The sequence below is a fragment of the Podarcis melisellensis genome (assembly GCF_964234715.1).
Source record: "Podarcis melisellensis genome assembly, chromosome: 9".
Classification (NCBI taxonomy): Eukaryota; Metazoa; Chordata; class Lepidosauria; order Squamata; family Lacertidae; genus Podarcis; species Podarcis melisellensis.
The window spans coordinates 73,289,451-73,310,872 of NC_138541.1; the positions used below are offsets into that span (position 1 = coordinate 73,289,451).

General features: G+C 47.8%; 1 protein-coding gene and 1 long non-coding RNA gene across 2 annotated transcripts in view; one reads left to right on the forward strand and one right to left on the reverse strand.

The window, feature by feature from the left end:
- Positions 1–8,334, reverse strand: part of SEMA7A (semaphorin 7A (JohnMiltonHagen blood group)) — a 46,925-nt gene extending 38,591 nt beyond the window's left edge. Inside the window, exon 1 of the mRNA XM_081925635.1 lies at positions 8,182–8,334. Coding sequence (XP_081781761.1) covers positions 8,182–8,317 — 136 coding nt within the window. The 5' untranslated portion in view covers positions 8,318–8,334. The remainder of the gene's footprint in view (positions 1–8,181) is intronic.
- Positions 8,335–10,946: 2,612 nt separating this feature from the next.
- LOC309377278 lies at positions 10,947–11,248 on the forward strand. The gene is made up of 2 exons (XR_014171500.1): positions 10,947–11,071; positions 11,140–11,248. It is a non-coding gene; the product is annotated as an uncharacterized lncRNA (long non-coding RNA).
- The last annotated feature ends 10,174 nt before the right edge of the window (positions 11,249–21,422 follow it).

Sequence of the window (21,422 nt, forward strand, 5' to 3'; positions counted from 1 at the left end):
GAGAGCAAGGAGAAAGAGGGTTGGACTTCCAGAGGCTACTAGTGTGTTTGGCACCTCCAATGTCAGAGGCAGTCTACCCCTGAACACTGGTTGCTGAGAATCACAAGTGGGAAGAGCTGCTATTGCGCTCAAGTCCTGCTTTTGAGAACAAGATGCTGGGTTGGAGAGACCTTTGGTCTGGTCCAGAAGGGCTCATTTATGCGCTCCATTGCCTAGAGTAGCATGCCTAGGAAGTAGGAACATGGAACCTCAATCAGGAGCATGCTGCAAATCTGGAGTGAGTCTCTCCACCATTTCCCCATCCCAAATCGCCCTCCCCTGGCTGCTATTTGCCCCTGAATTTGCCATTTATTGCAAACAGCAGCTTGGGATTTGGGGTGGGGAGGTGGGGCTGGTTACTTTTTATGGGAAAACATTGCAGAGTCTCAATGCAAACTGATTGCATGCTACCGATTTTGTGGGCCTGCTTTACCTTCACAACAAAAGTGGTGTGCCACTGAAAAATGGAGGAGGAGGAGACGACAACCACACTAAACATGGTTTTCCAACTTTAGTCTGTATGTATTAAACTCTCCTGGAAAATGCTCTTATCTTGGAACAAATCCTGATTGGGCAAAGTTATTAACACAGGGCAAGCTAAAAACCTGAGAGGTGAAGGATGGGAATTTGGAATCAAGCAGATAGGGTATAAACAAACAAACAGGATGAAAGAGCATCCTTCGTAATGAGCTGGTCTCTTAGGTGCTGCTTTGGAATTGTATGCATAGGCTTACTTCAGAGAAGTAACTGGGGCATTAAAATGAAAATCTCAAATGGGTGGCAGATTGCTCAAGATGGAGCAACGAAGAACGGATCAAGGCCATGCGCTGCATTATGTAAATGTATACAAGATGCTCAGCACTAAGGTCTAGGCTACATACACACCAATGGAGGAAGCCATGGCTAATTTTTAACCGGCTCACTAAATGCAGAAGTTCAGATTATAGTGGGATCTCCCAAGAATAGAATTGCTAAATGTGTGGCAGTTTCAGAAATTGCAGAGGAAGTTATGCTGAAACAGACACTGTTAATCGTCAGGTTGTAGCCATGTGCTTAAAATTTCCTTACTGTCTAATATTTCCGGAAGAAGTTTTGTTATTGCTGCACTGTCTCAATGTTTGGAGCAACTCTTTGTCAGAGTTCAAGGAGGTAAAAACCCTTGAGGAGGGGGCCAATCAGGGCTGGTGTGGTATGCACCAGAAGAGGAGAGAAACCCAAGCTGTTTTAGGGGGCCTCCATTTTGGGCCTAGGGATGCGGGTGGCGCTGTGGGTTAAACCACAGAGCCTAGGACTTGCCAATCAGAAGGTCAGTGGTTCGAATCCCGGCGACGGGGTGAGCTCCCGTTGCTCAGTCCCTGCTCCTGCCAACCTAGCAGTTCGAAAACACATAAAAGTGCAAGTAGATAAATAGGTACCGCTCCGGCAGGAAGGTAAACGGTGTTTCCGTGCACTGCTCTGGTTTTCCAGAAGCGGCCTAGTCATGCTGGCCACATGACCCGGAAGCTGCACGCCGGCTCCCTCAGCCAATAAAGCGAGATGAGCGCCGCAACCCCAGAGTCGGCCACGACTGGACCTAACAGTCAGGGGTCCCTTTACCTTTACCTATTGATCAACTACAATTTTATCAATCTTAATGTGGAACATGCCTTATGCAGAGTCAGACACTTGGGCCCATCTAGCTCAGTATTCCCCACATAGACTGGCAACAGCTCTCCAAAGTTTCAAGCCAGGAGAGGCCTATGTGAGGATGCCATGGAGGACTGACCCTGCTCTAGCACTGAGCTACAGCCCTTCCCCAGTCATCCACAACAACATTGGCTGAAGTGTGGCATTTTTCCAGAACAGGGAGGAGAGGTCAGCAATGAGGCAACACCCTGCAAGGCCTCAATGAGGTCAGTCTGTCTCCCAGAAGGGAGGGAAGGCTGCGGTCATCCTGGGAGGGCATCCTGCCACACAGGCACACTCCCCACAGCAGCAGAAGGATATGAAATAATTGGTTGAATTGAGGGTCAGAGCTGTGCAGGACTCCAAAGCCAGCAAGGCTCAGGGAAGGGCCCCTAGTTCAGCACCTGCTTTGCACAGAGAAGGTCCTGGGTTCAGCCGCCAACATCCTGCCAGTCCGTGTACACAAGTGGTTCCCAAACATTTGGGGGCCATTCCCACCTTGGCTCCACATGCTCATCCCCACTCAGGAAATTGATTTGCCCAACCCACCAAGGAAGACAATAACACAAGAAAATTCAAAACTGTAAGAATCAATGCCGCATTGACTCAAAATCCAATTCAAGTGATTTAGTTCCGTTAATTCAACAAAATGGATACCTTCTCTGCAAAGTTTAATAGTCATTTACACCTTCAGCAACCCCGGCAGGCAATCCCACTGCCCCCCAAGGGATACTATCACCCACTTTAGGAGCCCCTGGAGTAGACAATACTCAGCTAGATGACCCATTATCCTTACTCAGGAGAAGGCATCTTCCCTGCTTCTTTGCTTCAGAAATGTCGCCAGGCACATTCAAGCCTGCCTTCACACAAAAAATTTAAATCATTTTTGGAGATGCACAGGATTCTGCACCCTTTGCTTCTTTATAATGTGCAGATTGTGGAGTCTATGATCTTGGAAATTAAACAAGCACAAGGGGAGAACCCATACACGAAATCAGCCACACCTCCTACCTGGTGACACTGCAGAAATCTGAAGGGCAGTGTCGGGCATGGATAAGTCATAAAGGGCCTGGAGGGCCACCTCTCCCAATATGGACCGACCCAGACCCTGCAATCATCCTCTGAGGCCCTTTTTCATGTCCAGAGGGTGGCAACCTGAGAAGGGGCCTTCTCTGTAGTGGCTCCCCATTTGTGGAACGCTCTCCCTAGGGAGCCTCACCTGCTGCCTTCATTACATGAAGGCACCAGGTGAGGCTCCCTAGGAAGAGCATTCCATTACATTTAGGCACCAGGCAAAAACATTCCTCTTCTCCCAGGCTTTTTAAATGTGTCTGTGGGAAAGAGCTTATTGGTTTGTTTGTTGTTTAATTATGTATTTTGTGTTCTCATTTTGCATGTTTATGTTGTGAACCACCCCGTGATCTTCAGATGAATGGCAGTATACAAATTTTAACTACTACTACAACAACAACACCTCTCACGTTGAATCTTCTTACATCTTAATCCTGACACGCAGGTCCTTCAGAGGCTTCTTAACCCCAATCATGAGTCAGGCTCAGCTTCTCAGGGTTATGCAATCCCTGGCATGCCTTGCAGGCTTATCAGATACTACTTTAACAGCTCTGGCTTTCAAGGCCTGCAGCACAAAGCATTACAAAACCCATTGTCTTAAGCTTTTCTGGTTTTGCTGTTCAGTATCCTGGCAGATTACAAACCTCACTGACTGCCAAATCCTTTCATCATTCTGGATCAGTGATGCAAGGGATCACCACCTCACTGTGCAGGTTTTAATAAGGGGGGACAACCACTCACTGATCACTGAAAGCCTCGCTGCAATAGTTCATGCACTGGTTACTTCAAAACTGGATTACTGTGGAAGTGCTGTGTTCGCCCTCTTCGCCACGCATCCCAGGCACAGTGAAAGCCTGCTCTGCCACTGCTCCAGCCTGGTCAATTGTGAATAAGCAATCAGCATGCTTGGAAGGACCTATCTCCAGTGCCCCACTGCTGCCTCCTTGGTAATCCCACTGCCCCCCAGGGGGAACACTGCCTACTCTGGGACCCAATGCGCCACATCCTTGGTCTCAAATAAAAAATTAAAAAGGTAAAGGACCCCTGACAGTTAAGTCCAGTCGCAGACGACTCTGGGGTTGCAGCGCTCATCTCGCTTTACAGGCCGAGGGAGCTGGCGTTTGTCTGCAGACAGTTTTTCCGGGTCATGTGGCCAGCAGCAGTGCATGGAAACACCATTTACCTTCCCACTGGAGTGGTACCTATTTATCTACTTGCACTTTTTGGTGTGCTTTCAAACTGCTAGGTTGGCAGGAGCAGGGACCGAGCAACGGGAGCTCACCCTGTTGCGGGGATTCGAACTGGCCGATCTTCTGATCTGCAAGCCCAAGAGGCTCAGTGGTTTAGACCACAGTGCCACCCGCGTCCCTTTGGTCTCAAATAGGTTTCTCCAACTCCAAAAAGCTTCCTGCTCTTCCCAGAGAGAGAGAGAGAGAGAGAGAATTGTAGAGTCAGAAGGGACCATCTAGTCCAACCCCTTACAAGTCATGGCAGGAGAGCTTTCTGCACACAGAAGTAGTTCTGTTTCAAGAGAAATAGAGAGGAAAAGGTGCTTTTCCAGGTCAGCTCTCTGGTCTTTCATTTCTCTTTTCTCAGAAGCAAGAGCCATGAAGCCAAACGCTTCTCTGGGCCTCTCTGTAAAATGCAAATGCTAACATGCTAATGCCAACCAAAGTGATATCACTGTAAAATGCAAATGCCAACCAAATTGGTATCATGGCTGATGGAAGCATCCTTTGAGGCTGGACCGCAACATATACAGCAACAGATGGGGGGGCTACATGTGGGTCGGTGGGGGCTCTGCTCCTGCAGCACCATCAGGCGGGCCCCAAACACAGCAGGGCCAGCTCCCCACGTTTTGAAAACAAGTGAAGGAATACGCCTGCGCAGCTAAAGAACCCCTCGGCCCCCCTCTTCCCAGAAAGAGGTGCTGCTCAGTGGCAGAGCAGCTGCTTGGCATGCAGAAGGCACACCTCCCAGCATCTGCAGGTAGGGCTAGGAAAGCCCCCCTGCCTGAAACCTGGGGAGTACGAGGAGGAGAGGGCTAGTCATGGCTGCTGCCCACAACAGCTGGAGGCAGCCAGTGTCTCCAGCGCCGATCGCGAGGGGGAAGCTTGTGCCCATACACATGCGCAAACGCTATTTCCGGCGCACTTCCAGGTCGGAGGAGCACCGGAAATAACTTCTGCACATGTGCACAGGCCTCCTCCGACCTGGATGTGCACCGGAAATAATGCTTGCGCATGAGCAAATAAAGCTTGCGCATGCGCACAAACTATTTCCGGTGCTCCTCCGACTCAGAAGTGGGCAGCCGCGCAGCACAGCGCAGGTAAGAGCGGGTGGCGGCAGCGGCAGTTGCCGCGGGCCAGATAAATGAATCCCTCGGGCCTTATTTGGCCCGTCAGCCTTGGTTTGGGGACCCCTGCAACCCATTTTCTATGCTATGGATCCCCAAATTATAGGTACCTGACCATATGTCAGGAGTGCTCTGATGGTGTTTCCTGCTTGGCAGGGGGTTGGACTCGATGGCCCTTGTGGTCTCTTCCAACTCTATGATTCTATGATTCTAGGTCTTCTGTCACCCCCTTAAAACAAGGTGGGACACTTTTTAAAAAATGAAACAACTCCTCTCATTGATATAGCTCAGAAAGATCATCTCTCCAAAACCCTGTTAATGTCCTTTGGATATACCAGCGAAAGGGCCAGAGAGTCACCTACTTATCTCCTCTGATATAGGGCAGGGATCATCATTCCTCCACACAGCCATCCCCACAATCCAGAGGTTATGTGACATGAATCATTTAGCGTGGCAGGGCCTACACTTTGGAACTCCTTGCCTTCCCTGTATAAATTGTGTAACATAAATAAAACGCTGTATGTCTACTCCAGAGTGCTGAAGAAGAGTCTACGTGCAAACACTGCAGGGAAGCCAACATTCTCCCCCACTTCTCATTCCTAAGCAACCCAGCAGTGGAAATAAACAGCCCTGCTTCTCCATCTTCGAAGCTGACTCCGAAACTACAACTAATCCAGATTGCAGCAGCTAGACTGGTAACCTGGAGCAGCCACCAGGACGATATAACACCGTCTGCACCCCCACCGTTCAGCCCAGACACTGAGGTCCTCCTCCTCTGAGGGGCTTCTGCCAGTTCCCTCACTGCGGGAAGCGAAGTTACAAGGGAACCAGGCAGAGGGCCTTCTCAGTAGTGGCACCCTCCCTTCAGATGTCAAGGAGATGAACAATTCTATGAATTTCCATAGACATCTGAAGGCAGCCCTGTTTGGGGAAGTTTCACTGATGTTTCACTATGTTCTGCTAGATTCTGTTGGAATCCACCCAGAGTGGCTGGGGCACAAGTAATAAATTTATTCTTATTCTTAATGTATTAGAGGGGGGAGAGAGAGAGAGAGAGAGAGAGAGAGAGAGAGAGAGAGAGAGAGAGAGAGAGAGAGAGAGAGAGAGAAGCTAAAACCTTGGAGAGACCCAGGTTCAAATCCCTAATGATCCATGAAGTCCACTGGGTAAAATCCTGGGCCGCTCTCTGCCTGTCAGCCCACCCGGCCTGTCACAGAGTTGTTGTTGAGGACGGGGTCTGCCACCGCGAGCTCAGAAAGAGGCAGTATAGAAATGCAATACACCAGGCATGTCCAACAGGTAGGTCGTGGTCTACCGGTAGATCACTGGACGCCTGTGGTAGATCACGGTAGATCTCTTCTCCCCCACCACCAGAAAAAGCTTTGGCGCCCCTAAAAAAGCTCACAACTTTGCCTGTCAATAAATAACCATGGGTAGATCCCAGCCAGTATTTTTATAGAGTGAGTAGATCACAGTTTCTTGGGAGTTGGACGTGCCTGCAATACACTAATGAACAACATCTAGATGGCACCACATTGGTTACCCCCAAGGAGTCTCTGGAAGTGTTTGAATCGTTTCACAAGCAATAGGCAGAAGGCAAGAACGGCCAGTTGAACCCCTGCTCAGCTATGAAATCCACAGGGTGGCCATGGCTCAGTCCCCGTCCTCCTACCTCACAGGGTTGTCGAGAGAATAAAGGGAGAGGAGGAAAATTATATGTCATGCACCCAGGGGTCCTTGGCAGGAGGAGGGCATAAATATGCCAGAAAGAAAAGTCCTTCCCCGATCTTTATTTAGGCTAGCATTGTCTCCCCAGAGCAGATAAGGCAGCCAAGGAGGTTTGCACAAGGCCACTAAGTGAGTTCTTGGCACAGAAAAGACTCAGGCTGAACACTTTGTGTCCCGCAGTGCAGACTCTCCCTCTTGCGAGGTGAAAGCAGAGGGTGAATCCTCAGCTGTCCAGCGGGTCTCACACATGGGGGAGAGATTTGAACCCAGCTCTCTTGCTTTTAGGCAAAGACTCAGACTACTAGGCCAAACTGTGCCGTTTGCTCAGATCCAGATTGCACTGTGATCAGTGTGGATTACTCCCGGGTAAGTGTGGGCACATGGGTCCCATATCAATTAGAACTGCATATTGGTGAAAGTAACTTATGCATGCAGATAATTGCTTTGCAAAGATGTATTAGGCAAAACAACATACTGTACAAAGAAATGTGCATTTTAGGAGAAACACAGACTAAAATGCTGACAAATTTTCAAGAGTACCTTTTCTTGAAAAATGTATAAAAAGAACACTAATGTGGAGAACTGAAATTAAGATTGCAAAATCAAGACGGCAAAATGGACGGATTCAGTCATCCCTACCAGGGAGTAAATCCACTCAAAGCCGTGCAGTTACTGCTGAGTAAATACAACAGAGACTTTCTTCCCTAATGTACCCATACAATCATATGCACGCCTACTCAGAGGTAAGTCCCACTGAATTCAATGAGGCTTACTCCCAGGTAAGCACACAGGGAATTACAGCCTTTGGGGTGGGGAACCTGACTACGCTCACAAAGCTCAGAAACTTAACTGCAAGAACGCCAGCGTGCTTGGAGACCTTTGCACGAGAGTAGGCACCACTGAACGCTGCAGAGGTCATGCCAAAGCAGGCACGCTTAAGAGCTAAAAATTGCACCTTCCTTTTCTCTGTACAGTAATTCTATTGAAGGAAGTGCAATGAAACACGCTAAGCAATTTTTCAGTGATTGACTGGTTGCATTTCTATCTCACCTTTCCGACCACGAAGCTCAAGGCAACGTGCCTCATCTAATCCCCACCAAACCACAACCACCCTGCGAGGTAGGCGAGGCTGAACGGCTTCCAAGGTCATTGAGCGCGGGGGATCTGAACCCGGGCCTCTCCCCGGTCCGCGCCCAGCGCTCTTCCCACTATACCCCACTGCCGCGCGCCCCTTCCCGAAATGCCCTCTCTCCCGCAAAGCCAGCCGCCGGCGCCCAAAGGAGGAGCGGGACCAGCAACATCCTCTCCGGTGCTCCGCTTACCCAGCGCCGGCGAGACGATCCTGGGCTCGGCCGGCCGCGACGCGACGGCGGAGGGAAGAAGCAGCGGTAGCAGCAGCAGGCGGCTGGCCCACCGGGCGAGGCGGGAGGCGACGCGGCGGCGCTGCTGGGATCCCATCTGCGCCCCCGTGAAAAGCGCGAGCAGCCTCCGCGCGGAGCATCGCGCCCGGCAGAAGTACCTGCGCGGGGAGGGGCGGGGCTGGCCGAGGGGGCGGGGCTGGGGAAGGAGCGGCAGGCGCGCGCCGCTCGGGATCCCCTCGCTCTCTTCGCCTGCGGAACTCGCGGCTGCGGGATTTGCATCCCACAACAGCCCTGCGAGGGGGGAGAGGCGGAGATGATGATGATAATAATAATAATAATAATAATAATAATAATAATAATAATAATAATAATAATAATAATACAGTGGTACCTCGGGTTACAGACGCTTCAGGTTACAGACTCCGCTAACCCAGAAACAGTACCTCGGGTTAAGAACTTGGCTTCAGGATGAGAACAGAAATCGTGCTCCGGCGGCGCGGCAGCAGCGGGAGGCCCCATTAGCTAAAGTGGTGCTTCAGGTTAAGAACCGTTTCAGGTTAAGAACGGACCTCCGGAATGAATTAAGTACTTAACCCGAGGTACCACTGTAATAATATTTCATTATTTATACCCTGCCCATCTGGCTGGGCTTCCCCAGCCACTCTGGGCGGCTTCCAAAATTTTTTAAATACTGTAATATATCAAACATTAAAAGCTTCCCTAAACAGGGCTGCCTTCAGATGTCTTCTAAAAGTCTGGTAGTTGTTCTTCTCTTTGACATCTGGTGGGAGGGCGTTCCACAGGGCGGGTGCCACTACCGAGAAGGCCCTCTGCCTGGTTCCCTGTAACTTGGCTTCTCGCCAGGAGGGAACCGCCAGAAGGTCCTCGGAGCTGGACCTTGGTGTCCGGGCAGAACGATGGGGGTGGAGACGCTCCTTCAGATAGGTGTCCGCCGCAGCCCACAGAGGATTTGGGCTCAGATGCAGTGTGGTCTATGGGGCTTGAGGGTCTGGCGAGCCTGGACTTCATTAAATTGTCACTATTGGACTACAAAGAGTTTTCTTGTGAAAAGCAACCTTGGAGCCTCGCGTGGATCGGGCCCAGGATTGTCACGTCGGCACTGGCTAATCACAGTTCTTACGACAACCGTCCTGAGACCTTTCGGTATAGGGCGGTATAGAAATTAAGTAAGTAAATAAATATGTGCCAGTGTGGTGTGGTGTGGTGGTTAGTGTCAGAGTAGGACCTGGGAGACCAGGGTTCGAATCCCCGCTTGTTCACGAAGCACACTGGATGACCCTAACCCAGTCACTAATACTTTCAGCCTAGCCTACCTCGCAGGGTTGTTGTGTGGATTTAATGAGGAGGAGAACCACATACTCCACCATGAGCTCCTTGGAAGAAAAGCACGATAAAAATGCAATCAATAAGGAACATGAGACTGCGGGTGATTCTAGTCTAGGAGAAATCATTTTATGGCCAGCAGGTGGCGGTCATGTGTCCTTACAACGCTATTAAAAGCCAAGAATTAAAGGTGCAAAATACTTTTAGAGGAGGGGAGAGACTCCATCAGGCAAGGCCTCTTTCCACCCTCTAATCTCTGCTTCTCAATTTGTATTGTATTGTTTTATGTACTGTGGCTTGCCGTTGTTTTACTGATTATAGTTTAGAAATTATTTATTGTAACTGTTGAGTGGATTTCTGCTTAACTTTTATATGTGATTATTTTTTTATTATTATTATTTTATTATTTAATTATTAGTTAATACTATTCTAATGATTGTTGAATGTTACTTTTTTTGATGCCTATTTTAAAGCTTTATTATCACGTTTTTGTATTGCATTAGATCGTTATAAGATGTACATTTTTTTGTTTCTTCAGCTTGTAAACCGCCCTGAGTATTGTAAGATAGAAAGACGGTATACAAATTTTAAAATGATGATGAAATGATGAATCCACCTTTGGACAGAAACCCACCGGTGACAGGCATTTCTTTGGCTGCGGACACACTGTACCTTTAAGACGCTTTTTTTTGTTTTTTTAATAATATTTTATTAAGTTTTAACAATAAAGAAATTATAAAACAACAAATAGAAAAAACACAAGAAGAATACAAAAACACAAAAATACAAAGATACAAAAGTACAAAAATACAAACATTTAACATAAAAAGGAAAAAAAAGGACACACACAAAAACAAAAATCCCTCTTTTTTAATTTCTCATCTTTGATTAACTTATTTTCCTGACTTCCTCACGCCTCCCTTTTTTGTATTCCATTTAAAAATTGGTTCAGCAAATCCATATCCTGTTAGTTTATCCTTAATTGTTTTTCCTCACATATTATAGCTTCAAATTTTCATCTAATATCAATCCAATCTTACATTTTACCTTGTTACTAGAACCCCTTCATTTCATTTCAATGTCATCAACATTCAAGAATTTTACAATATTTCTGTAAATAAATTTTAAATTTCCTCCAATCTTCTTCCACCAACTCTTCTCCCTGGTCCTTTAAGACGCTTTTGAAACACATTTCCCCCTCACAGAATTCTGGGCACTGTTTGTTCAGGGTTGCTGGGACTTGCAGCTCTGTTGGGGCAGGAGGCGTGGGGGAAACTGCAGTGCACAGAATTCTTTGAGGGACTGAATGTGCTATCCAGGTATCTGTGTGTAGGCAGCTGTGGTGCACAGGCACTTCACTGTTTGTTCCTGGTGGGTGTGATAGGAATTTTATGGTCTTAGATATATGACAATGTTCATAACTACACGTACATAGATCAGCACAGGAAGACCAACCTGGAACCATTTTGATTCCTAAACTGACCAAATGGTTTCTCTGCAAGGAAAAGTCTCAGACTGGAAAAGTCTCCCCATTGTCTCTTTCCTCACAAATCCTGTCTTAAGGACACATTTAAGATATGAATAGGGTGTGAGCCTGTGACCTGGCCCAGGAAATAAGTATTTTACCACTACAAAAGAATGGCCAGGCTCCCAAGGCAATCCAAACAAGTAACTTGCCAGACAGGAACAGATAGGTAGCCATGTTGGTCTGCCATAGTCAAAACAAAAAAAATTCCTTCCAGTAGCACCTTAAAGACCAACTAAGTTAGTTCTTGGTATGAGCTTTCGTGTGCATGCACACTTCTTCAGATACACAGTGTATCTGTGTATCTTCTTCAGTGTATCTGAAGAAGTGTGCATGCACACGAAAGCTCATACCAAGAACTAACTTAGTTGGTCTTTAAGGTGCTACTGGAAGGAATTTTTTTTTGTTTTGCCAGACAGGAGATAAACTGCGACAGGAGAAAAACAACATGCAAATGTTCTGTTTTAGACAGCTTGTTTTTGTGAAGGTGTGATGTATCTGAGGGGTGGTCTTAGGTTACACCCCTTCTGTGATGTATGCATGATGTTTCTGGGGGTGGTCTTGATCTACAGGATGGGAATTTCAAAAGTCTTTATAAGCCTTTGCACAGCATTTTTGTGGGTCCTCCTCTTTTCCTGCATGTAAGGGGAGCACCCTGTTGAAACAGATCAATAAAGATCAGACTTACTAGCTGCTTTGCTTCTCAATATTCTCTGGTTGGCCTCTGTTATTTTCTCCTACCAATAGGGAACCTATGTAAGGACTCTATATGGGCTTTTGGATACCCCATAAGAGAAAAGGGCATATTTTTATTTACAACATGGGTGCTTTAAAAAGTCCCTTACTCTTTTGGCATGAGCTTTCCCAATACATGGAGGCCGGCTTTTAAGTGACCTCAGTACTCAAATGTGGACATGTAATTGTGCAGTTTGCTCTGCTACCATTATCGTAAACCACTCTGAGATTCTGAATAAGAAGCAGCTTGTATTTTTAAATGAATGGATGAATAATTGCTGTAGTAGGGGCAAGCCTCTTGGAGACTACAGCTGGGGAGGATTGTCCCTCACACAGCCCTAGCGGCAATTTCCTGGACCAGTGGTTCCTCCAGTGGGCAGTGGGATTACCTGGGGGATGGCACTAAGAGGCAAAGCAGGGGGAAGCTGGAGGTGTAAATGAATCGGAAAACCTGGTATCACTGGATGAAGTTAATCAATGTTGTTGGAATTAATTAAATACAGTGGCACCTCTGGTTGCTAAAGGGATCCATTCCGGAGCCCCATTCGCAACCTGAGCAGAACGCAACCCGTGACTGCACGGGTCGTGATTCGCCACTTCTGCGCATGCGTGCGATGTCCTTTCGAGTGTCTGCGCATGTGCGAGCATGTGCTATCTTTGAAGGTGACTCGGAGACTGCAATTAATCCAGAATGTGGCAGCTAGACTGGTGACTGGGAGTGGCCACCGAGACCATTGGCTGCCAGTACGTTTCTGAGCACAATTCAAAGTGTTGGTGTTGGCCTTTAAAGCCCTAAACGTCCTCAGTCCTGTATACCTGAAGGAGCGTCTCCACCCCCATCATCCAGCCAGGACACTGAGGTCCAGCACCGAGGGCCTTCTGGCGGTTCCCTTGCTGCAAGAAATGAGGTTACAGGGAACCAGGCAGAGAGCCTTCTGGGTAGTGGTGCCTGCCCTGTGGAACGCCCTCCCAGCAGATGTCAAGGCAATAAGCAACTATTTTACTTTTTAAAGACAACTGAAGGCGGCTCTGTTTTGGGACGTTTTTAATGTTTGATGCTGTATTGTTTTTAATATTCGGTTGGAAGCCGCCCAGAGTGGCCGGGGAAACCCAGCCAGATGGGTGGGGTATAAATCATAAATTGTTATCATTAATATTATAACATGAGTTTTGTTGTTTTTAAGGCTGCATGAATGATCGTTCTTGTGTGACCTGTTTTGCTCATTGAAGATAGAGAGGATGTGGTGCTCAATGACCAACATTTAACAAGAACACAGAGGAAAACATATTTTGAGAGCTGATGCCACGACATTTTGTTGGCACTGGCACAGCTGACAATCCCTGAGCCTTCAACAGAAAGCATTTATTTCCATTTCCACCCTTCCAGCGTGGACTCCTTGACCCTCTGTTGAGTGATGATCACCTGTTGTGGTAAATGGAAGAATGGATCATGCTTAATTTCTAAGAACTCCACAGTGACCCATGGCGTTGGGGGGGTGAATCCAGGAAGGAGGGGGCACAGGTCTCTCATCAGGGGGCAGGAAGTGAGCTCCTGCTACCAGAATCTGTCCTCGTGCTTCCCATACAGTGACAGGTCATGGTTCAGGAGGCAGTTTGCCCGATCCTCTTCCTGAATTTCCACCCAAACTTGCTGAAACTGTAACACCCTTCATGGCTAGATTTCGCTAGAAGGACAGCAGGCCAAGGGGCCCATTTTTTCCACTTAGAGCAACTAAACCAGCGCTGGAAATAATAAACGTGTACAGCTTGGGCAGGGGGCGGGGGGGCAGGGGGTGGAATCTGCAACCCAGGAACGACATCTTATGTATTTATTTCATAAAATGTATATGAATGTAAGAAACCTCAAAGCGGTCTAAAGGTAAAGGTAAAGGGACAACTGACCATTAGGTCCAGTCGTGGCCGATTCTGGGGTTGCAGCGCTCATCTCGCTTTACTGGCCGAGGGAGCCGGCGTACAGCTTCCAGGTCAAGTGGCCAGCATGACTAAGCCGCTTCTGGCGAACCAGAGCAGTGCACGGAAACATCGTTTACCTTCCCGCCAGAGCGGTACCTATTTATCGACTTGCACTTTGACGTGCTTTCAAACTGCTAGGTTGGCAGGAGCAGGGACCGAGCAACGGGAGCTCACCCCATTGCGGGGATTCGAACCGCTGACCTTCTGTTCAGCAAGCCCTAGGCTCTGTGGTTTAACCCACAGCGCCACCCGTGTCCCTACTCAAAGCAGTCTACAAGAAGCTAAAACAATAAAAGTAAGAAAAAACTACAACCATACTTTAAAACATACAAAAGTTAAAATACTACAAAACAGGTTAAAATTACCTCAACTTCCTAAGCATCTGAACAGACTTGTCTAAAGAGGAATGTTTTTAAGCAGGCGCTGAAAAGAGCATAGCAAAGGTACTTGCTTGAGATCAATAAGCAGGGACACTAAACAGTCGGGTTCTTACAAATGCACAACAGGCCTTATGCGGCCCCTGTATCAGTGCCAGTTCCATGGATTAAAGTGATCAAGCAGGAGCATGTGGGGGTAAGGCTGTTTTGCAGGTAGACTGGTCCCAAGTTGTTATGGACTTCATATGCTAATGGTAACACCTTGAGCAGCTGGTAGCAAATCGGCAGCCAGTGCAGATCTCTGAGCGCAAGTGTGATATGCTGAAGAGGCCTCACTCCCATCCACAATTGTCCTTCAGCCTCTCTAACTAGTCTTTGAGGATTTCATCAGGCCACACCTTGCCCTGCTCCTGCCACCTGTGTCACCCTTTGCACCCTCCTCGAGGGTTTTGCCCAGCTGGGATTCCTCCTCCTTGAACTCTGACAAATGTTTTTTTTGTTCACCTGGAATGAGGAGGAACAGGTGTGGAATTTAGCCTCCTGTGCAAAGGTAGCTTTGGTGTTTGTTGCCCCACCCACTTTGATCTCTGGCCCTGCCCATGTGGCCCCTGGAAGAGAAAGTGGCCCTCGGGCGGGAAAAGGTGCTTTGCACCTTACATAATTAAGACGGTGCAGCAATAACAAAACTTCCGTGCATCTTCTGTAAATATTAGACAATAAGGAATTTTTATGCACATGTCTGTTTCAACGTAACATCCTCTGCAATTTCTGAAACTGCCACACATTTAGCAATTCTGTTCTTGGGAGATGCCACTATAATCTGAACTTCTGCATTTAGTGAGCCGGTTAAAAATTAGCTATGGCTTCCTCCCTTGGAAATATGGAGAGAGAGAGAGAGAGAGAGAGAGAAGGAGAGAGGGAGAGAGGGAGAGAGAGAGACTGGGTGCTCAAATTGTTGCTCAGAACTGAGTCCCATGGAGCTGCCTGCATCCCAAGGAAATGAGCACAAAATGGCAGAGCCTTTTATCGCCTTAGTACCTTTAGAGCAGTGTTTCCCAACCGGTGTTCCGCGGCACACGAGTGTGCCGTGAGACGTTGCCTCGTGTGCCGCGAGATGCCTGGAGGGAGGCGGGCGAGTCGGGCGGCGAGAGGCGGGGCGGCGGCGGCGAGGAGAGGCCGCGCCTCCTGCTGCTGCCTGGCGCTCCTCCTCGCAGCCGGCAGCGCTGCCTGGGCGCCTCCGCGCGACTCTGCCTCGCTGGGTTTGGTCTCCCAGCAGAGACGGGTCACACGCGCCCCTCCCTCCCTCCCTCCCTCAGCCTGCGCGGAGGGAGAGCCAGAGAGAGGCATCGCTCCTGCGCGGCGGGAGAGGGAGCAGCCGGAGCGATGCCCCAAACGAACGCATGGGACCGGAGGGGAAATCCTCTCCGAGGCGGATTGAGCGCAGCTGAGAGAAGCCTTTCGAGGAGCTGCCGTGTCCCCTGGAAACCCCCTTCCCAGCTCTGCCTCAGCCGCCGCCGCCTCAGTTGCCGCCGTCCCTCAGTCCCTCGCTCTGCTGCCTCCTCCCACCCCCAAAGCTTGGAGGTTCCCCAGCAAGGGGGAGGGAAAAAACTTTCACTTTTGTGCGTCCCTCCCGGCGTGACGCTGCGCGCTGACGTCACGGGGCGGGGCTTTAATGGTGGTGTGCCGCGAGATTTTTTTTCAGTAAACAGGTGTGCCGTTGCCCAAAAACGTTTGGGAAACACTGCTTTAGAGCACATGGCTCCCCCCAAAGAATCCTGGGAAATTGTTATGTACTGAGTTGAATAGGATCCAAACTGCAGCAGTCTGATTGGTCCTAGAACAATAGGATCCAAAAGGCAGCAGTCTGATTGGTCCTAGAACAATAGGATTCAGAATGCAGCAGTCTGATTGGTCCTAGAACAATGCAGCAGTATGATTGGTTGGCAGGAACCATCCAATCATGCTCCAGATAGAAGTGAATCCACAACCTGATTGGCTTACAGTAGAATTCCGGAATTAGCCAATCATGTGCAGCCCATTGTGTAAATAATGTATATAAAGCAGATACTTTGAGGGGACTTTCATTCATTCCTCCTCACCACTATGAGCTGAATAAAGAGCATGAAATCACTTTGCGACTCTGAGTATATTTCAGAAATGTAGTTTAAGGGTGCTGGGAAATGTAACTCTCTGAGGAGCGCAGTACAGTTCCTGGGGTTTTTTGTGGGGGAAGCAATGTGTTTTAACGGTATGGTGTGTATGCAACCCAGACCTCTGTGCCCAGTGTTTTAGAGCTAAGATCAGGATCTTGAGGCTCTTGAGGCAACGACCCAAGGGCACATTAGCTCAGTTTTCCCGCTGAAGGTTCTCCCCACCACCACCATCCAGCTGCTTTTCCCCTGCCAGCAAACAATACGGATATTAATACCTTTTGTGTGTCTGCGTGGAAGACATTTGAGGGAATAAGTTTCAGCAGAAAAATGGGTCGAAGATGGGCAAGAGTCGGAAACCCCTTCTCTCCTGCTTCCCCCTCAAATGCCAATGGGTCTTGTTCGGTGGTTGCATTGCATAGGAAATATAAATGCTTCAGCATGGGCAGTGTAATTCAGTATTGATGTAATATATTGGATTTTTGTAGTTGAAAACTAATAAGAAGTATTTATATAGAAAAGAAATGCTTCAACATAGGAATTTATCCTGAACCTCCTGTATTGGGAAGCTTTTCCCTTCTTTTTGTGGTCCACTAAGACTCCTAGAAGAGGGACGCGGGTGGCGCTGTGGGTTAAACCACAGTGCCTAGGACTTGCCAATCAGAAAGTCAGAGGTTCGAATCCCCGCCACGGGGTGAGCTCCTGTTCCTCGGTCCCTGCTCCTGCCAACCTAGCAGTTCGAAAGCATGTCAAAGTGCAAGTAGATAAATAGGTACCACTCTGGCAGGAAGGTAAACGGCGTTTCCGTGTGCTGCTCTGGTTCGCCAGAAGCGGCTTAGTCATGCTGGCCACATGACCCGGAAGCTGTACGCCAGCTCCCTCGGCCAATAAAGCGAGATGAGCGCCGCAACCCCAGAGTCATCCATGACTGGACCTAATGATTAGGGGTCCCTTTACCTTTTTAAGACCCCCTAGATCCTTTTCATGTGTACTTCTGGAAAGCCAGGCGTCCCCCATCTTATATTTGTGCATGTTGTTCTTCCAGTGTCACCTGCAAATTGGATGAGCGTCTCCTTGATTCCTTCATTTGTAGACGTTGAACAGCAACAGGCCCAGGACAGAACCCTGCAGCACCCCACTTGTCACTTTTTCCCAGGATAATGAGGAGCCATTGGGGGGGCACTCTTTGTGTCTGTCAAACCAGCTACAAATCCACCCAACAATAAGGTTACCAGATATTTCTCAATGAATCCGGGGACACTTTTCAACTTCAATGGATTTTGTCAGGGGACTGATTTGTAAATCCGGGGACTGTCCCCGGGAAACGGGGACGTCTGGTAACCTTACTCAACAAGTGCCTTGTCGGGTCCACATTTTACCAGCTTCCTCGGAAGAATATCATGGGGAACGTGGTCAAAAGCTTTACTGAAACTGAGATACACTGTTTCCACATCATTCCCCCTGATCCACCAAGCTTGTAACTCAAAAACAAAACAAACCAAAAAAAAAAAGCAATGAGATTTTCTGGTATGACTTGTTTTTGAGAAACCCATGCTGGGTCTTAGTAATCACAGCATCCCTTTTTAAGTGCTCACATGATCAAAAAGGATAGAGTGAAAATAAAGGGGTGTTTGTGGGTGGGTGTAGCAGCCAGTCTACAAACAAAAGGGGATTCCATTCGGATTCTGTTCTTAGACCAAGGTAAAGTTCTTAAACCAAGACGCTATTTCCGGTTTTGTGGAGTTTGTAACCCAAATCATTCTTAAACCGGACTGTTCTTAAACCGAGGTACCACTGTGTTTCCATTTGTTGCCCTGCCTACGCCCACCAGGATCATGCGGTTGCCAGAAAGAAATGTGGCGCTTGGGCTGGAAGGAGCTCTCTGCCATTCTGTAGATGCTGCTGACCACAGGATGGAGGCCCCCAGAGGTCTTGTTGTTGTGGGAATCTCTGTCATTGCTGCTCCACCAGCAATTGCAGGGAGTGGGGGAGAGAAATGGGGGGGGGGTTTCCCCACAGGGTCCTAAGTCCCCACATTCACCCAAGGTGCTCATAAGCTGCACCCATTCTGGAGTTTGTGCCCATTAGGGTTTAGGGAAGCTTTTAATATTTGATGAACCATTGTATTTTAATATTCGGTTGGAAGCCGCCCAGAGTGGCTGGGGAAACCCAGCCAGATGGGCGGGGTATAAATAATAAAATAAAATAATAATAATAATAATAACAACAACCAGAGGTAGGTGGTGAGGAGGAGATGTTTCTCTTTCCTCAATCTCCTCACCACCACCTCTGTTTTGTTTTATTATTATTATTTATTAATTAAGGACACAAAAACCCTGCCAACTCCTGAACTTCCCTCCAGGACAATGAGCCAGTAGGGCAATGGACGAGATGGGTGCTCTGCAAAGGATTTTCAACACATTCACTGAAGGATTGTGCTGTAAGGAAGCCTACCTTTAAGTTTCACCAAAATTATTTTGTAGGCGATGACCGACTTTTGGATTGTCTCCGAAAGCTTTTCCTCTTCCAGCAAAATTGTTTTCAGATAGTCCACTTTTAATGTATGATGGTTAGTTCCACACAGACACATTGGTCAGCAACTGCACTGCACTTCTCTCCTCCAGGTCATTGCACAGGAAATAACCTCCACAGTTTCTTGCGTACAGGAATTGGTGTACAAAAAGTCCACCAACCTCTTGTGATACCACTGAGTTTGTAGCTGGACGCGCCCTTCCATGGCATTTCCCCCGAGAAGATTCCAGTTAACGGGCTACAGGCATGGGTGAAAAAATGCAAGCGGAGGCATAACATGGAAAGATGCTGACATCAAATATAGCAGCAATCCCCAAGGCCAAAGTTAGACAGGGCCCACCTGCTTTTCAAGTGGGAAAATAGGTAATTGTGTGTGATGGAAACTGCTAGCTCATAACTTGTTCTCTGAGATTACAAAATGTATTTGTCCTTCCCACTAATTGCATTCAATGAGATAAAAAGAGGCACTTAGAGTGGAATATCTGGAACATTTTGTCTAGGGAAGCAGGAGAAATTTGTTTCAGTCCCCGGCCCAGGTAAAGGCAAATCTATCAAAGCTGCTCTTTTAAAAACAATATGCAAACCAACCCACAGCTCTGATCGAAAATGTTCATTTATCCAAATTTTGCAATGCAGCTCTCCAACCAATGTTTATGAATGTGCATAAATTAGGAGGAAGTGAGCTAAAATTGAATATATTACTGCAAATAACGTATAGGTTCACCTTTCTTGTTCCATTTTGAGCCCTAGCTTTCAAAGCAGGTTTACAGAGCTGGCCTGGGTTTCCTCAGGCACAAGTCACTCCTGTCGGCTCTCAACTTTGGGGGGGCCACCAGTTCCCCACCTTTCCCTTTAAAAACATTGTAATTATACACACCCACAGCAGTTTCCCATATTTTCCTAAGAATTTTAAGCTGCTTTAAAAATTTATGGATCTGTGGTGAAGTCATTGTAAGCTCCAGAAAGGAAACTACTAAGGGTTCCTATTAAAACAAAACGTCATGCACTGTATTCTGTTTCCAGTTAACTACATCATAGAAATTATTATCACCACTTGCAGTTCCACTGGTCGGAGACCGAGAAAATTACTTCATTATGCGTTGCCAGTGAGGAGACTCCTTTGCAAAACCAGGACAAATAAACAGCTCCCCCTCTTGCCTCTACACCTAAAACTATGCCTTATTATTATTATTATTATTATTATTATTATTATTATTATTATTAATATCCCGCCCTCCCCAGCCGAAGCTGGGCTCAGGGCAGCTAACAACAATAAAATAATACAACATTCTAAAATCATTCCATTAAAATCAATTCAGAATCAAATTAATGGCAACCATTGGGCTAGAGTTCTATGAGGATTACCAAAGTAGGGAGTCAGACTGTGCCTTGGCCAAAGGCCTGGTGGAACAGTTCTGTCTTGCAGGCCCTGCGGAAAGATGTCAAGTCCCACAGGGCCCTAGTCTCTTGTGACAGAGCATTCCATCAGATCGGGGCCACAGCTGAGAAAGCCCTGGCTCTGGTTGAGGCCAGCCTAACCTCCCTGTGGCCCGGGACCTCCAAGATGTTTTTGTTTGAAGACCGTAAGTTCCTCTGTGGGACATACCAGGAGAGGCGGTCCCGTGGGTACGAGGGTCCTAGGCTGTATAGGGCTTTAAAGGTTAAAACCAGCACCTTAAACCTGATCCTGTACTCCACCGGGAGCCAGTGCAGCTGGTATAGCACCGGGTGAATGTGATCCCACAGCGAGGACCCCGTAAGGAGTCTCACTGTGGCATTCTGCACCCGCTGGAATTTCTGGGTCAGTCTCAAGGGCAGCCCCACGTAGAGCGAGTTATAGTGCACGTAACACACTCTCCTGCTTCATGGTTTGTCTTCATGGCCTTACTAGACATTTAGGAACTTGCTGACTTTCTCCAGAAAAGCTCAGGGCCAAAAATGTGTTGAGCATGTGGCTGCATTTGGCAAATCCTCCTTCTCTTTCTCCTCCTCCTCCTCATGACTGCAGTGTAAGGCTTACCTGGGAGTCAGCTTCATTCAATACAGTGGGACTTACTTCTGAGTAGACAGTGTCAGGCTCCATTTACAATAAAGGAATAAACATTCCCCATGCAACTGTTGCAGGAATTTATGTATAGGTTTGGGGGGGGGTTGCCCCTCCAGCAGATATCATGCACATGCAGCCCACTACCAAAACCAGCACAATCACTTCTGTGACTTTTGTTATTTGTCCCCACAAAACACTTCATCACAGTTTCTTCCTATCTATTCAAAGGGCCCTTGCTGCAGGATACCAAATGTAAGAATTCACTGATAAATGTATCTATGTACTGGCTCACTGGGAAAACTTCAGAAACTCATATAGACATTTGAGCTCAGCTACTCAGCAGCCCCTCTGCGTGGGTAATAATCCCTGGCATCCTGATACCTGAGTGCCAGACAGGTAGCCATTCCAGAAATAACAAACCCAGATGAAGACAAAAGGGTGTGATTAACTTGGCTGGGAAACAGGGAAATGTAAATATCTTTTTTGTTACACTTGATGGGTGTTTGGTGGAGGGCAAG